At 36.4% G+C, this 12,448-nt stretch overlaps 1 protein-coding gene across 32 annotated transcripts in view; it reads left to right on the forward strand.

Moving 5' to 3' along the window:
- The window catches only part of DOCK3 (dedicator of cytokinesis 3), a 507,677-nt gene that overhangs the window by 294,356 nt on the left and 200,873 nt on the right, over positions 1–12,448 (forward strand). For all 32 annotated transcript variants that reach the window (XM_021068832.2, XM_021068840.2, XM_084988414.1 and 29 more), the window contains one exon: positions 11,738–11,779. In XM_021068832.2, the coding sequence (XP_020924491.2) occupies positions 11,738–11,779 (42 nt within the window). The remainder of the gene's footprint in view (positions 1–11,737; positions 11,780–12,448) is intronic.

The raw sequence follows: 12,448 nt of genomic DNA on the forward strand, positions 1-12,448 counted from the left end.
ATCTCAAATACGTGCAGAAAGAGCAACTGGCAAAATTTAAACATCTTTTTATGATTAAAAACTTGTAATAAAGAGATCATAGAAGAAGAACACCTTATGAAGCCATATATGACCAGCACACAGCTAACATCGTATTCAATGAAAGGTTGAAAACTTTTCCTCTAATATCAAAAACAAGACCAGAGTGCCCACTCTCACCATTCCTATTCAACATAGTACTAGAAGTCGTAACCAGAGCTACTAGGCAAGAAAAAGAAAGAAAATCCATTCAAATGAGAAATAAAGAGGTAAACTGTCACTATTTGCAGATGCCGTGATCTTACATATGGAAAATCTATGTATAAGGCGATACCAAAAAACTGTTAGAATTAATAAATTCAGTAAAGTTTCAGAATATGAAATCAACATACGTAAATCATTTGCAAAGATCAGAATACACTATCAACTACCTGAAAACAAAGCAAACAATCCCATTCACAATAGCATCAAATATAATAAAATACTTGGGAATTCTCATGTTAAGGATCCGGTGTTGTCACTGGAGCGGCTCAGGTCACTGCTGTGGTGCAGGTTTGATCCCTGGTCCAGGAACTTCTGCCTGCTGCGAGTGTGGCAAAAAAAAAGAAAATACTTAGAAATTTAACCAAGGAGTGAAAGATATGTACTGAGAACTATAAGACATTGGTGAAAGAAATTAAAGAAGACAAAAATAAATGGAAAATTCTCCTATGGTGAAGAATTGGAAGAATTAATATTGTTATAATAGCCATACTACTGAAAGTCATCTACAGATTTGGTGCGAAATTCCAGTGGGGTTTTCCACAGAAATAGCATGACCAATCCTAACATTTGTATGGAACCACATCAGACCCTGAATAGCAAAAGCAATCTTGAGAAAGAACAAAGTTTAGAGACATCACACTTCCTAATTTCAAACTGTATTACACATTTGCAGTAACTTAAAACATCATGGTACTGGAATAAAATAGACTCATGGACCAGTAGAACAGAATCAAGATCCCAGAAATAAACCCACATATATATAGTCAAGTAGTATTTTAACAAGGGAGCCAATAATATTCAATGGGGAAAGAATGGTCTCTTTGATAAATGTTAGGAAAACTGGATATTCTTATGCGTAAGAATGAAATTGTACTCCTGTCTTACAGCACACTCAAAAATTAATTCCAAATGAATTAAGGACTTAAGTGTTAGACCTGAAACCATAAATCTCATATAAGGAAACATATGAGAAAACCTGCTTGACCTTGGTGTTGGCAATGGTCTTTTGGTATGAAATCAAGAACACAAAAACAAGAGCAGAAATTAGCAAGTGGGACTGTATCATAAAAAAGCTTATGTAAAGCAAAATATGCAATCAACAAAATGAAAATTCTACCTGCAGAATAGGAGAAAATATTCACAAACTATATATTTTTTAAATATTAAATATGTATTTTAAATATATATTTTAAAAATATGTATGATATATGTAATATATAATATATATAATAAAGTTAATATCCAAAATACATAAGGAACTCTTAAAACTCAATAGCCAAAAAAAAAGTAATCTGGGTTTTTAAATGGGCAAAAGGATTTCCCACTTTAGTGCAATGGAATTGGCAATGTCTCTACAGCAACAGGATGCAGGTTTGATCTCTGACCTGGCACAGTGGGTTAAAGGATCGTTGCCACAGTTGCAGTATAGGTCACAACTGTAGTTGGATCTGACCCCTGGCCCAGAACGTCCAAATGTCACAGGATGGCCAAAATAAATTAATAGGCAAAAGATCTGACTTTTTTCTGGAGAATATATATATATATATACATAAAACGGTATTTGCTGTCACTAATTATCAAATGCAAATCAAAACCACAGTGAGGAGTTCCTTTTGTGGCTTAGCAGGTTAAGAACCTAACGTAGTGTCCATGAGGATGTGGGTTCAATCCCTGGCCTTGCTCAGTGGGTTAAGGATCTAGCATTGCCACATGCTGTGGCATAGGTCACAGATGTGGCTTGAGTCCAGCATGACTATGGCTGTGGCATGGGCCAGCAGCTCCAGCTCTGATTTGACCCCTACCCCGGGAACTTCCATATGCCACAGCTATGGCCATAAAAAGAAAAAAAAAAAAAAAAAAAAAAAAACGCAATGAGATATTACCTCACACCTGTTAGATATTACCTCACACTTGTTTGTCTGTCATCAAATGAATGCTGTCAAGGATGTAGAGAAAAGAAAACTCTTGTAGTGGAAATGTAAATTTGTATAGCCACTATGAAAAACAGTATGAAGGTTCCTCAAAAAAAAAAAAAAAAAAAAGAACTAACATATGATTGAGCAAGCCCACTTCTGGGTATATATCCAAAGGAATTGAAATCAAGATCTCAGAGAGATAGTTGTGTTGCCAAAACTAAGCCTTGGTCCACCAGTGTCAAATGGAAACATGGAGACAGGGTTTGGGGTGAAGGAGAAAAAGATAACTTTTATTGCTTTGCCAGACAAAGGAGGCCACAGTAGGCTAATGCTTTAAAGACTGTGCCCCTCCACCCCCGCCATTGGGAAGAACTTTGGGGAATTTTATAGTAAAAAGGAGAAAGATGAGATTCTGGATAAGAATCAGGGTTGAGGGTAAATATGCATTCTTCTTTCTTAGGGAGATTCTTAGTCATCAAAGCTCACCTAAGGAGATCTCTGCATGATCATGACTGTGGTCTTCTGGATTATTGCCTAGAATAACAATACTTGCAAAAAGGACATTGATCAGGGATTAGAACAAACTAGCAAAGTTCCTAAAGAATATCATGTGCTAATAATCTTTAACCCAAAGGCAGTTGTGTTCAGGGTCCCCAATCTTTAGCTTATGGGGTGATTGTGTTTAGGGTGCAATTAAGCCAGGGAGGACAAGGAAGGACTCTAAGCTGTTCAGTTTTAAAATAATCATATCTAAAAGAAACATAAGGAGTATAACTTTTCTCTTAGGTGTATAAGATACCTACATCATTATGTGTATCCCTTGAGAGGGAGCCAGGACCCTGCCCCAAGTCTATACTATTGTTTCTTGACTGTTCCTCCCTTGTCTTTGCATTCCCTTCCTTCCATGATCAGCAACTGTTTGAACCTGACCCTTGGAACTCAGGGAAGGCTATGAAGGCTGAAGTCAGCCCATTTCCTAAAAATAGGAAATGGGGGATACAGAAAGGCTTTTGTGCCCAGGAGCCCCTCAGGGCCCTGCTCTATTACAGCTGTACTCCTATGTTAATTGAAGCATTATTCGCAATAGCCAAGACCCAGAAACAACCTAAGTGTCCATTGATGGATAAATGGGTAAAGAAAATGTGTTGTGTGTTTGCATATGACGTGATATTATACCTAGACAATCCTAAAGACACTACCAGAAAACTGTTAAGAGTTCATCAATAAATCCTAAAGACACTACCGTAAAACTGTTAAGAGTGAAGTTGTAGGACACAAAATTAATACACAGACATCGATTGCATTTCTGTATGCTTACAATGAAATATCAGAAAGAGAAATTAGGAAAACTATCCAATTTACCATCACATCAAAAGAATAAAATACATAGGAATAAACCCATCTAAAGAGACAGAAGGTCTGTATTTTGAAAACTATAAGTCGCTTGTGAAAGAAATCAAAGATGACACAAACAGATGAAGAGATATACCATGCTCTTGGATTGGGAGAATCAGTATTGGTGCTGGCACAAAAACAAACACAGATCAATGGAACAGGGTAGAAAGCCCAGAAGCACCTATGGTCACCTAACCTATGACAAAAGAGGCAAGAACATACAGTGGAGGAAAGATAGTCTCTTCAGTAAGTGGTGTTGGGAAAACTGAACAGCTATATGTAAAAGAATGAAATTAGAATATTCTCTAACACCATACAAAAACATAAATTCAAAATGGACTAAAGGCCTAAATGTAAGGCCAGGTACTATACAACTCTTAGAGGAAAAAAATAGGCAGAGCCTTTTTAACTTAATCACAGTAACATTTTGTTTGATCCATCCCCTAGAATAATGAAAATAAAAACAAAAACCAATGGAACCTAATTAAATGCTAAGGCTTTTGAACAGCAAAGGAAACCATTAAACAATGAAAGGGCAACCCACAGAATGGGAGAAAATCTTTGCAAAGAATGCAACTGACATAGGCCAGAATATACCAGCAACTGATACAACTCAACAACAATAAAAAAAAAAAAATTGAAAAATGGACAGAAAACCTAAATAGACAAAGAAAACATACAGATGGCCATAGGCACATGAAAAAAGGCTCAACATCACTAATTATCAGAGAAATTCAAATCAAAATTACAGTGAGGTACCTCCTCATACTTGTCAGAATGGCCGTCATTAACAAGTCTACAAATGGCAGAGCTTCCATGCCTACCCACTTGCACCTCTCACAAACATCGTACCTTAATAAATCTATTTCTTGCCTATCAAAAAAAAAAAAACAAGTCTACAAATAGCAAACTCTAGAGAGGGTGTGAAGAAAAGGAAACCCTCCTTCACTGTTGGTGGGAATATAAATTTGTAGAACCACTGTGTAAAATAGTATGGAGGTGCCTCAGAAAACTAAATACATAACTACCATATTATCCAGCAGTACTTCTGGCACATATCCTGGGCATATATCCAAAAAAAAACCCTATAATTCAAACAGATACACACTATACTAACGATGAAAGATCAGAAAGAGAAATTAGGGAAGCAATCCGGTTCACTATCGCATCCAAAAGTATAAAATACCTAGGAATAAACTTACCTAAAGAGACAAAAGACCTGCTCTCTGAAAACTATAAGACACTGGTGAAACCAAAGATGACACAAGTAGATGGAAAGATATATCATGCTCGTGGATTGGAAGAGTCAGTATTATCAAAATGACTACACTACCCAAGGCAATCTATAGATTCAATGCAATCCCTATCAAATTACCAAGGACATTTTTCACAGAATTCAAACAATATATTTTAAAGTTTGTTTGGAAGCACAAAAGACCCAGAATAGGCAAAGACATCTTGAAAAAGAAAAATGGAGCTGGAGGAATCAGGCTCTCTGACTTCAGACTTTACTACAAAGCTACAGTCATCAAATCCATATGGTACTGGCACGAAGACAGAAATATAGATCAGTGGAACAGGATGGAAAGCCCAGAATTAAACCCACACACCTAGTCAACTAATCTATGACAAAGGAGGCAAGAATATACAATGGAGAAAAGACAGACCCTTCAATAAGTGGTGCTAGGAATACTGGACAGCCACATGGAAAAGAATGAAATTAGGTCATTCCCTAACACCATACACAAAAATAAACTCCAAATGGATTAAAGACCTAGATATAAGACCAGGCACTATAAAACTCTTAGAGGAAAACATAGGCCCAACACTCTCGGACATAAACAACAGCCACATCTTCTCAGATCCATCTCTTAGGGTAATGACAGTAAAAAAAAAAAAAAACCACACATGGGACCTAATTAAACTTAAAAATTTCTGCACAGCAAAGGAAACCCTAAACAACACGAAAAGACAACCCAAAGAATGGGAGAAAATCTTTCCAAATGAATCGACTGACAAGGGAGTAATCACCAAAATTTACAAACACCTTCTGCAGCTCCATACCAAAAAAACAAACAACCCCATCAAAAAATAGGCAGAAGGTCTAAACAGACAATTCCCCAAAGAATACATGCAGATGGCCATAAAACACATGTAAGGATGTTCAACATCACTCATCATTAGAGAAATGCAAATCAAAACCACTATGAGGTACCACCTTACACCAGCCAGAATGGCCATCATCAAAAAGTCTACAAACAATAAGTGCTGGAGAGGGTGTGGAGAAAAAGGAACCCTATTACACTGTTGGTGGCATGGTAAATTGGTGCAACCGCAGTGGAAAACAGTATGGAGATTCCTCAGAAAACTAAAAAGAGAACTCCCATTTGATGCAGCAATCCCACTCCTGTGCATCTATCCAAAGAAAACCATGACTCGCAAAGACACATGTACTCCGATGTTCATTGCAGCACTATTTACAATAGCCAAGACATGGAAACAACCTAAATGTCCATCAACAGAGGACTGGATCAGGAAGAGGTGGTACATATACACAATGGAATATTACTCAGCCATTAAAAGTAACAATATACCAGCATTTTTTGCAACATGAATGGACTTAGAAATTATCATGCTAAGTGAAGTTAGTCAGACAATGAGACACCAACATCAAATGCTTTCACTGACATGTGGAATCTGAAAAAAAGGACAGACTGAACTTCTTTGCAGAACAGATACTGACTCACAGACTTTGAAAAACTTATGGTTTCCAAAGGAGACAGTTTGGGGGGTTGGGGGATGCGCTGGGGTTGTGGGGTGGAAATGCTATAAAATTGGATTGTGATGATCATTGTACAACTATAGATGTAATAAATTCATTGAGTAATTTTTAAAAAGACCCCAAAAAACCACAAAAAGATACATGCACCCCTATGTTCATTACAACACATTTGCAACAGCCAAATCTAACATATAGAAAATGAGCCTATCTACAGAAAATAAATTCATAGGTTTGGAGAACAGACTTGTGGTTGCTGAGGGGAAGGGGGAGGAAGTAGGATGAACTGGGAGTTTGGGGTTAGTAGATGCAAACTGTTGCCTTTGGAGTGGATAAGCAATGAGATCCTGCTGTATAGCACAGGAAGCTATATCCAGACACTTGAATATAGATGGAACATGATGGAGGATAATGTGAAAAAAAGAATGTATATATGTGTGTATGTGTCTGTCTGTCTGCTCACTTTGCTGTATAGTAGAAATTGACAGAACATTGTAAATCAACTGTAATATAAAAAAATTAAAATATTTAAAAAATTTTAAAAATCAGACCAAATAAAATAAAATATGGCACAAATGAATCTATCTGCAAAAGAAACAAATGCAGGGACATAGAGAACAGTCTTGTGGCTCTCAAGGGGGTAGGGGGAGGGAGTAGGATGGACTGGGAATTTGGGGTTGGTACTTGCCAACTATTATATTTAGAATGGATAAGCAATGATGTGCTGCTGTATAGAGCAGGGAACTGTATCCAGTCTCTTGGGATAGACCATAGTGTTTGTATGACTGGGTCACTATGCTGTACAGCAGAAATCATTGCAACACTGTAAATCAGCTATACTCTAATTTTTAAAAAAAGAAAGTAAGAAAATAAAATGATGAATTAAAAAAAGAATGAAAGTTGGCACAGAAATCTGATGTTTTGTTTTCTTTTTAACACAGAACCTAATGTATGATAGACCAAATAAATACATGATGAATGAATACATTCTCTCTCTCTCTCTCTCTCTCTCTCACACACACACACACACACACACACACACACACACACACACACACACACACGAAAATGTGATGTGTATGTACTATGGCGTTACCATTCAGCCACAATAAAGAAGGAAATCCTGACATTTGCGACATGGATGAACCTTGAGAATATTATGTTAGGTGAAATAAGTCAGACAGAGAATGACAAATACTTTATGATCTCACATATGGAGTCTAAAAATGCTGAACTCAAACAGAGTAGATTGGTGGTTGCCAGGGGCTGGGGAGTTGGGGAAATGAGATATTGGTCAAAGGATACAAATTTCCAGTTATAAGAGCATTATATTCTGGGGATCTAGTGTATAGAATGGTGATTGTTGTTAATAATAAAGTATTACATACTTGAAAGTTATGAAAGGAGTAGATCTTGAGTTTTCTCACCATACTGATAACAAGAACAAAAAGGTGATTATGTTAGGTGAAGAATGTATCAACTAACCTTATTGTGGTATTCATTTTGTAATTTGTACATATATCTGATCATCACATTGTACACCTTAAATTTATACAATGTTATATGCCAAGTATATCTCAATAAAGCTTTAAAAAATTTTTCCCAGAACGTAGATATCAGTATCCAGATTGAAAAAGCCCAACAAGTATTTATCACTCAGTGGTGACATTTCAGCTCATGAAAGCTGAAAGCTTCCAGAGAGAAAAATAGATCCTCTACTAAAGGATTTGTTGTAAGAATAGCATTTTTCTTCCTAATATCAATATTGAAAACTAGAAAATAATAAACAGTTGTCTTTAAAATTCTGAAAGAAAATAAAATTCATCTCAAATTCTATATTTACTCAACCACATTATCCATCAAGTAGGAAAGTAGACTACAGAGAATTTTGGTAACTCAGAATCTAAAATCAAATCAAGCATTTCTCTTTGATCTTTTTTCAGGAAATAACTGAGAAATAAATTGTTTCCTTAAAATGAAAGAGTAAATGAAAAGATGCTGATTTGTACTGTCCAGGAAAGGAATTCTGACTCAAATGGGAGGGGCAGAGAGGGGCAGAGAATTATTAGGTTAACATCGGTGGAAAGGCTCAGGATGATAGTATGAAAGTCCTGGAGAGTGAAAGTCTAGGTTAAAGCTGAAGGGAAGCCAGGAGGGATATGCTACTGAAAGGTATTTTATAGAGCTGTTGGAGGGTGTAGGAAAAGACCTTATAATTCACATAAAACTGTATCTCCAATACAAAATCAGAAAGTAGTAGAAAGAAGGAAGTTTAAAGAAGTACACTACTTGGCTCAGCAAACTATGTTTAAAAGTTATAACACTTTAGGAATTCTCTTGTGGTGCAGAGGGTTAGGGATCTGGTGGTGTTACTGCAGCGGCTCAGCTTGCTGCTGTGGCACAAGTTTGATATCTGGCCCAGGAATTTCCATATGCCAGGGGTGTAGCCAAAAAAAAAAGTTATAGTACTATAAACAAGTTTTATTCAAACTTGTGAGCTATCAGGAAGATAGATGAAGGGAAATGGATATGAACAACTGCAGAAATCCTCAGATACCATAATAAGAAGCCAATAGATAAATCTCAAATTGGATTTTAAAAAGGAGCAGTGTATATGTGATATTTCAAAATATTTGATAAATTCTAGGAAAAAATGGTAAAGACTTGAAATTATTTATCTCTGGGAAGAGGACGGGTGGAACAGAGGACTGATAATTTATTGCAATCCTTTATTTAGTGTTATTTAACATTTAATTAATGTCTTTTATTAAAGCATAGTTGATTTACAATGTTGTGCCAATTGCTGCTGTACAGCAAAGTAACTCAGTCATACAAGTAATGTTTTTAGTAGATCAATGTTTATGCTTCTATTTCTGGATTTAAATCAGTTGATTAGATTATTTTCTAACAAGCATCATCATCATCATCATCATCATCATCATCATCATTATTATTATTATTACTGCTTTCTAGGGCTACACCTTCGGCATATGGAAGTTCCCAGGCTAGGGGTTGAATTGGAACTGTAGCCGCCAGCCCATGCCACAGCCACAGCAACACCAAATCTGAGCCACGTCTGTGACTACACCACATCTTGTGGCAACGCTGGATCCTTAACCCACTGAGCGAGGCCAGAGATCAAACCTGCATCCTCATGTATCCTAGTCGGGTTTGTTACTGCTGAGCCACAACAGGAACTCCCCAAACATCATTTCATGGGATCCTGACCAGGTAAGCCTTAATTTCCTTTTAAGACTCACAGTACCTAACACAATTCCCAACATAAATAACAAGCAATTAATTGTTATTCAGTTGAATGGCATGTCTAAAGCTACCACAGTTTTTTTCCCATATGGATAGACCTTTTTGAACTAAATGGACTAGAGACTTCAAAGGATTAAAAATGACCTCTCTGTGGGGTAAAATTTAGCAGAGGCAATAATGTAGTACGTGCATTTCTTAATTAATTTACATTTTTGATGTATGTTGCTAAATGTTTACAATTTGAAGATGATTAAGATAGGTACTTTGTTCCCTAGGAGGAAAAAGTCTAGAGTTGGGTAGCAAACATAGGAACACAGTACATTATAGCTCTAATTCAGGTGATAATGGCATTAAAGAGGAAAGTACCAACTGGCCACCTGAAGGCTGCCTGACAAGAGTTTTTCCTTATAGTGCCGTGAAAGATGTTCCAAAATGCCAGTTCTGATGCAGTTCTCTGGCTACCTATGTGGGGTGTTTTCAGTTTAGGTTGAAAGTTCTTTCCAAATTTGATGCCTCTGAAGTCTAGAATGTTGTTTGTTATTGTCAACCAGGATGATTTGCCCTGAAATTAGCTGTAAACTCCCATATATAGTTAAATTGAACATTTATGTTTAAGATTGGTAGACATTTTTAAGAGTCAGTGAATTTACTTGAGAAGAATGACTTTGTGTAGCCTCTAAAAATAAAAAAAAATGAAAAGAGTTTTAAGCCAGTAACTTCCCCAGTGGGATATAGGTTAGTAAACCATAGAAAGTTTTTTTTTTGAAAGCCTGATTTTAAAAGTTTTTTTATAACCTATTTTATATGTAAAGTTTTCTTTTATACATAAGCATTCTTTGTGATGATTTCCCCACCTGGTGGAGATCTCTTTTTATTATGTTGAATATGAATTATGGGACTATATAGTCCCACGGATGAACATTAATGGTCAATACAATTAGCTAATATGGTTAATAATGCACATGAATATTAAATAACTAGCAAATATATCTAATGAGATGCATTTAAAGTAATATTCAATTATACTTCAGTTTTATTTAGGGTTAAATGTGTGTATTTTTTTAAGGAATGAAATCATTCTGTTCAGCAACCATTTTTACCCATGTGACATGGAACAGTTCACCTACTGTCTCACAAACTCTAGGGGCCAAAAGGAAGCAAGATAGAAACTCTCATTGTCGAGTCTGCCAAGAGCAGGGACTGAATATTTGTGAACTGACCTTTCTTCTTGGCCAGGGTTTCTTTCTAAATGTGACCGCCTTTTATGTTACTAATTATAAGGAAGAATACCAATAATAATAAGAATACTAGTTATAGATGACAGTGATCAACCACTTACACTGGGTACTATGCTGTGTTAATCTGCACAAAACCCTGTGAGGTTCAGTGCAAAATGTTATTCTTTACTTTAGAGATGAGGAAAGTGGGAGTCAATATTTAAAACAAGGTGGCTTGACTTCTGCTTTTAGGTCCCTAACTACTATTGTCATGCTGCTTCTCATGTAATTTGAGCCTCACAATAACCTTGTGAAGAAGACAGTAAAATTTTTTCAGTTTTATAGTTGAAGAAAATGTCTCTTGGTGGGAGTAAGCAATTTGTCCAAAGTTTCACACCCTTTCTGTGTGTACCTGGCATTGGAATCTGCTTCTTTGGACTTTAGCCAGCAGCAAAGGAACAGCATGGAGAGACGTTTGGGAGGGAGCCCCTTGTAAGGCTATACCTTCTCCAGTATAGAGAGCCTGCATCACACAGTGCAGGATGCAGAATGTGATAACAGCATCTGGAGACGACAGTAGCAAAGCAAAAATCCACTAGCAAGCACCTGCTTGTGACTTGGCCAGTGCTCTAAGCTAAATGGCCTATGTTTGAATCCAGAGTTTGCCACTTTCTTGCTATGTGGGACCTTCAGCATCTCACTTCCTTACACTTAGACTTAGTTATCTCTGTCAAATACAAATAACATTTGTCTAACAAAGTTATTAGAATTAAATGAGATCTCATATGTAAAATACATATCAGAATGCCTAGAATATACAAAGTGCTTAATAAAATTTAGTTTTCTTCCCAATCGAGTGAGTTTTTCTCTCTTTCTTTCCATAGCATTTATCTAGCCGGCAGAGTGTACAACAGAGCACATCCCAGGTAAGCAACTTAAGGCATCCCAGCATTTTCCTTCAGTTCTTTCTTTTAAGCACTTGTAAGACAGGGAAGCACCAGGAAATGACAGACATCACTGAGTACTTCATATCTTTTGTAATCTTTTTTTTTTTTTTTAAACTACTGACTTCTTGATTGTGTTCTAAGGATCCCTGACCTCCAAGCTGACTTGGCTAGTCTCCACTTCTCTGTGCAAATTTACACAATCACAGTTGAAACAAAAAACACTGTGAGACTAAATCAATCAGTCTGAGAAAATAAAAATGGTATTTAGAATGGTAACTATTGCCATTTAACTTTGTAAATAAAGTGCATCAGGGTCATGGCAGCATCTCTGAGAAATAACTTTGAAAATGGTTCTCTGGAGAATTTAGATGTTTGTGACCTGATGAAGATCTTGAGTTCACTCATAAGTTGGAATTATGGTTCCCATATTGCCTTCACTTTATTCACTTTTCCCAGCTGTACATTTGCCTACCTCAAACTAAACATATTGATGCAACCACCTGTTATTAGCAAAGAAAATACTTTTTAAAAAAATTTTTTTGAGCACTACTAATCATTTACCCAAGAAATACCAAATCTGAGCAGACAGAGATTTCTTCCCCCTCCTTGTTTGTTTATTTATTTATTTTGTTTTTTGTCTTTTCTAGG

The sequence above is a fragment of the Sus scrofa genome, chromosome 13 (genome assembly GCF_054392235.1).
Source record: "Sus scrofa isolate SSC_HxYL_T2T_F1_AM1 chromosome 13, Sscrofa_HxYL_maternal_Yorkshire_Landrace_v2.0, whole genome shotgun sequence".
NCBI classification, from domain to species: domain Eukaryota; kingdom Metazoa; phylum Chordata; class Mammalia; order Artiodactyla; family Suidae; genus Sus; species Sus scrofa.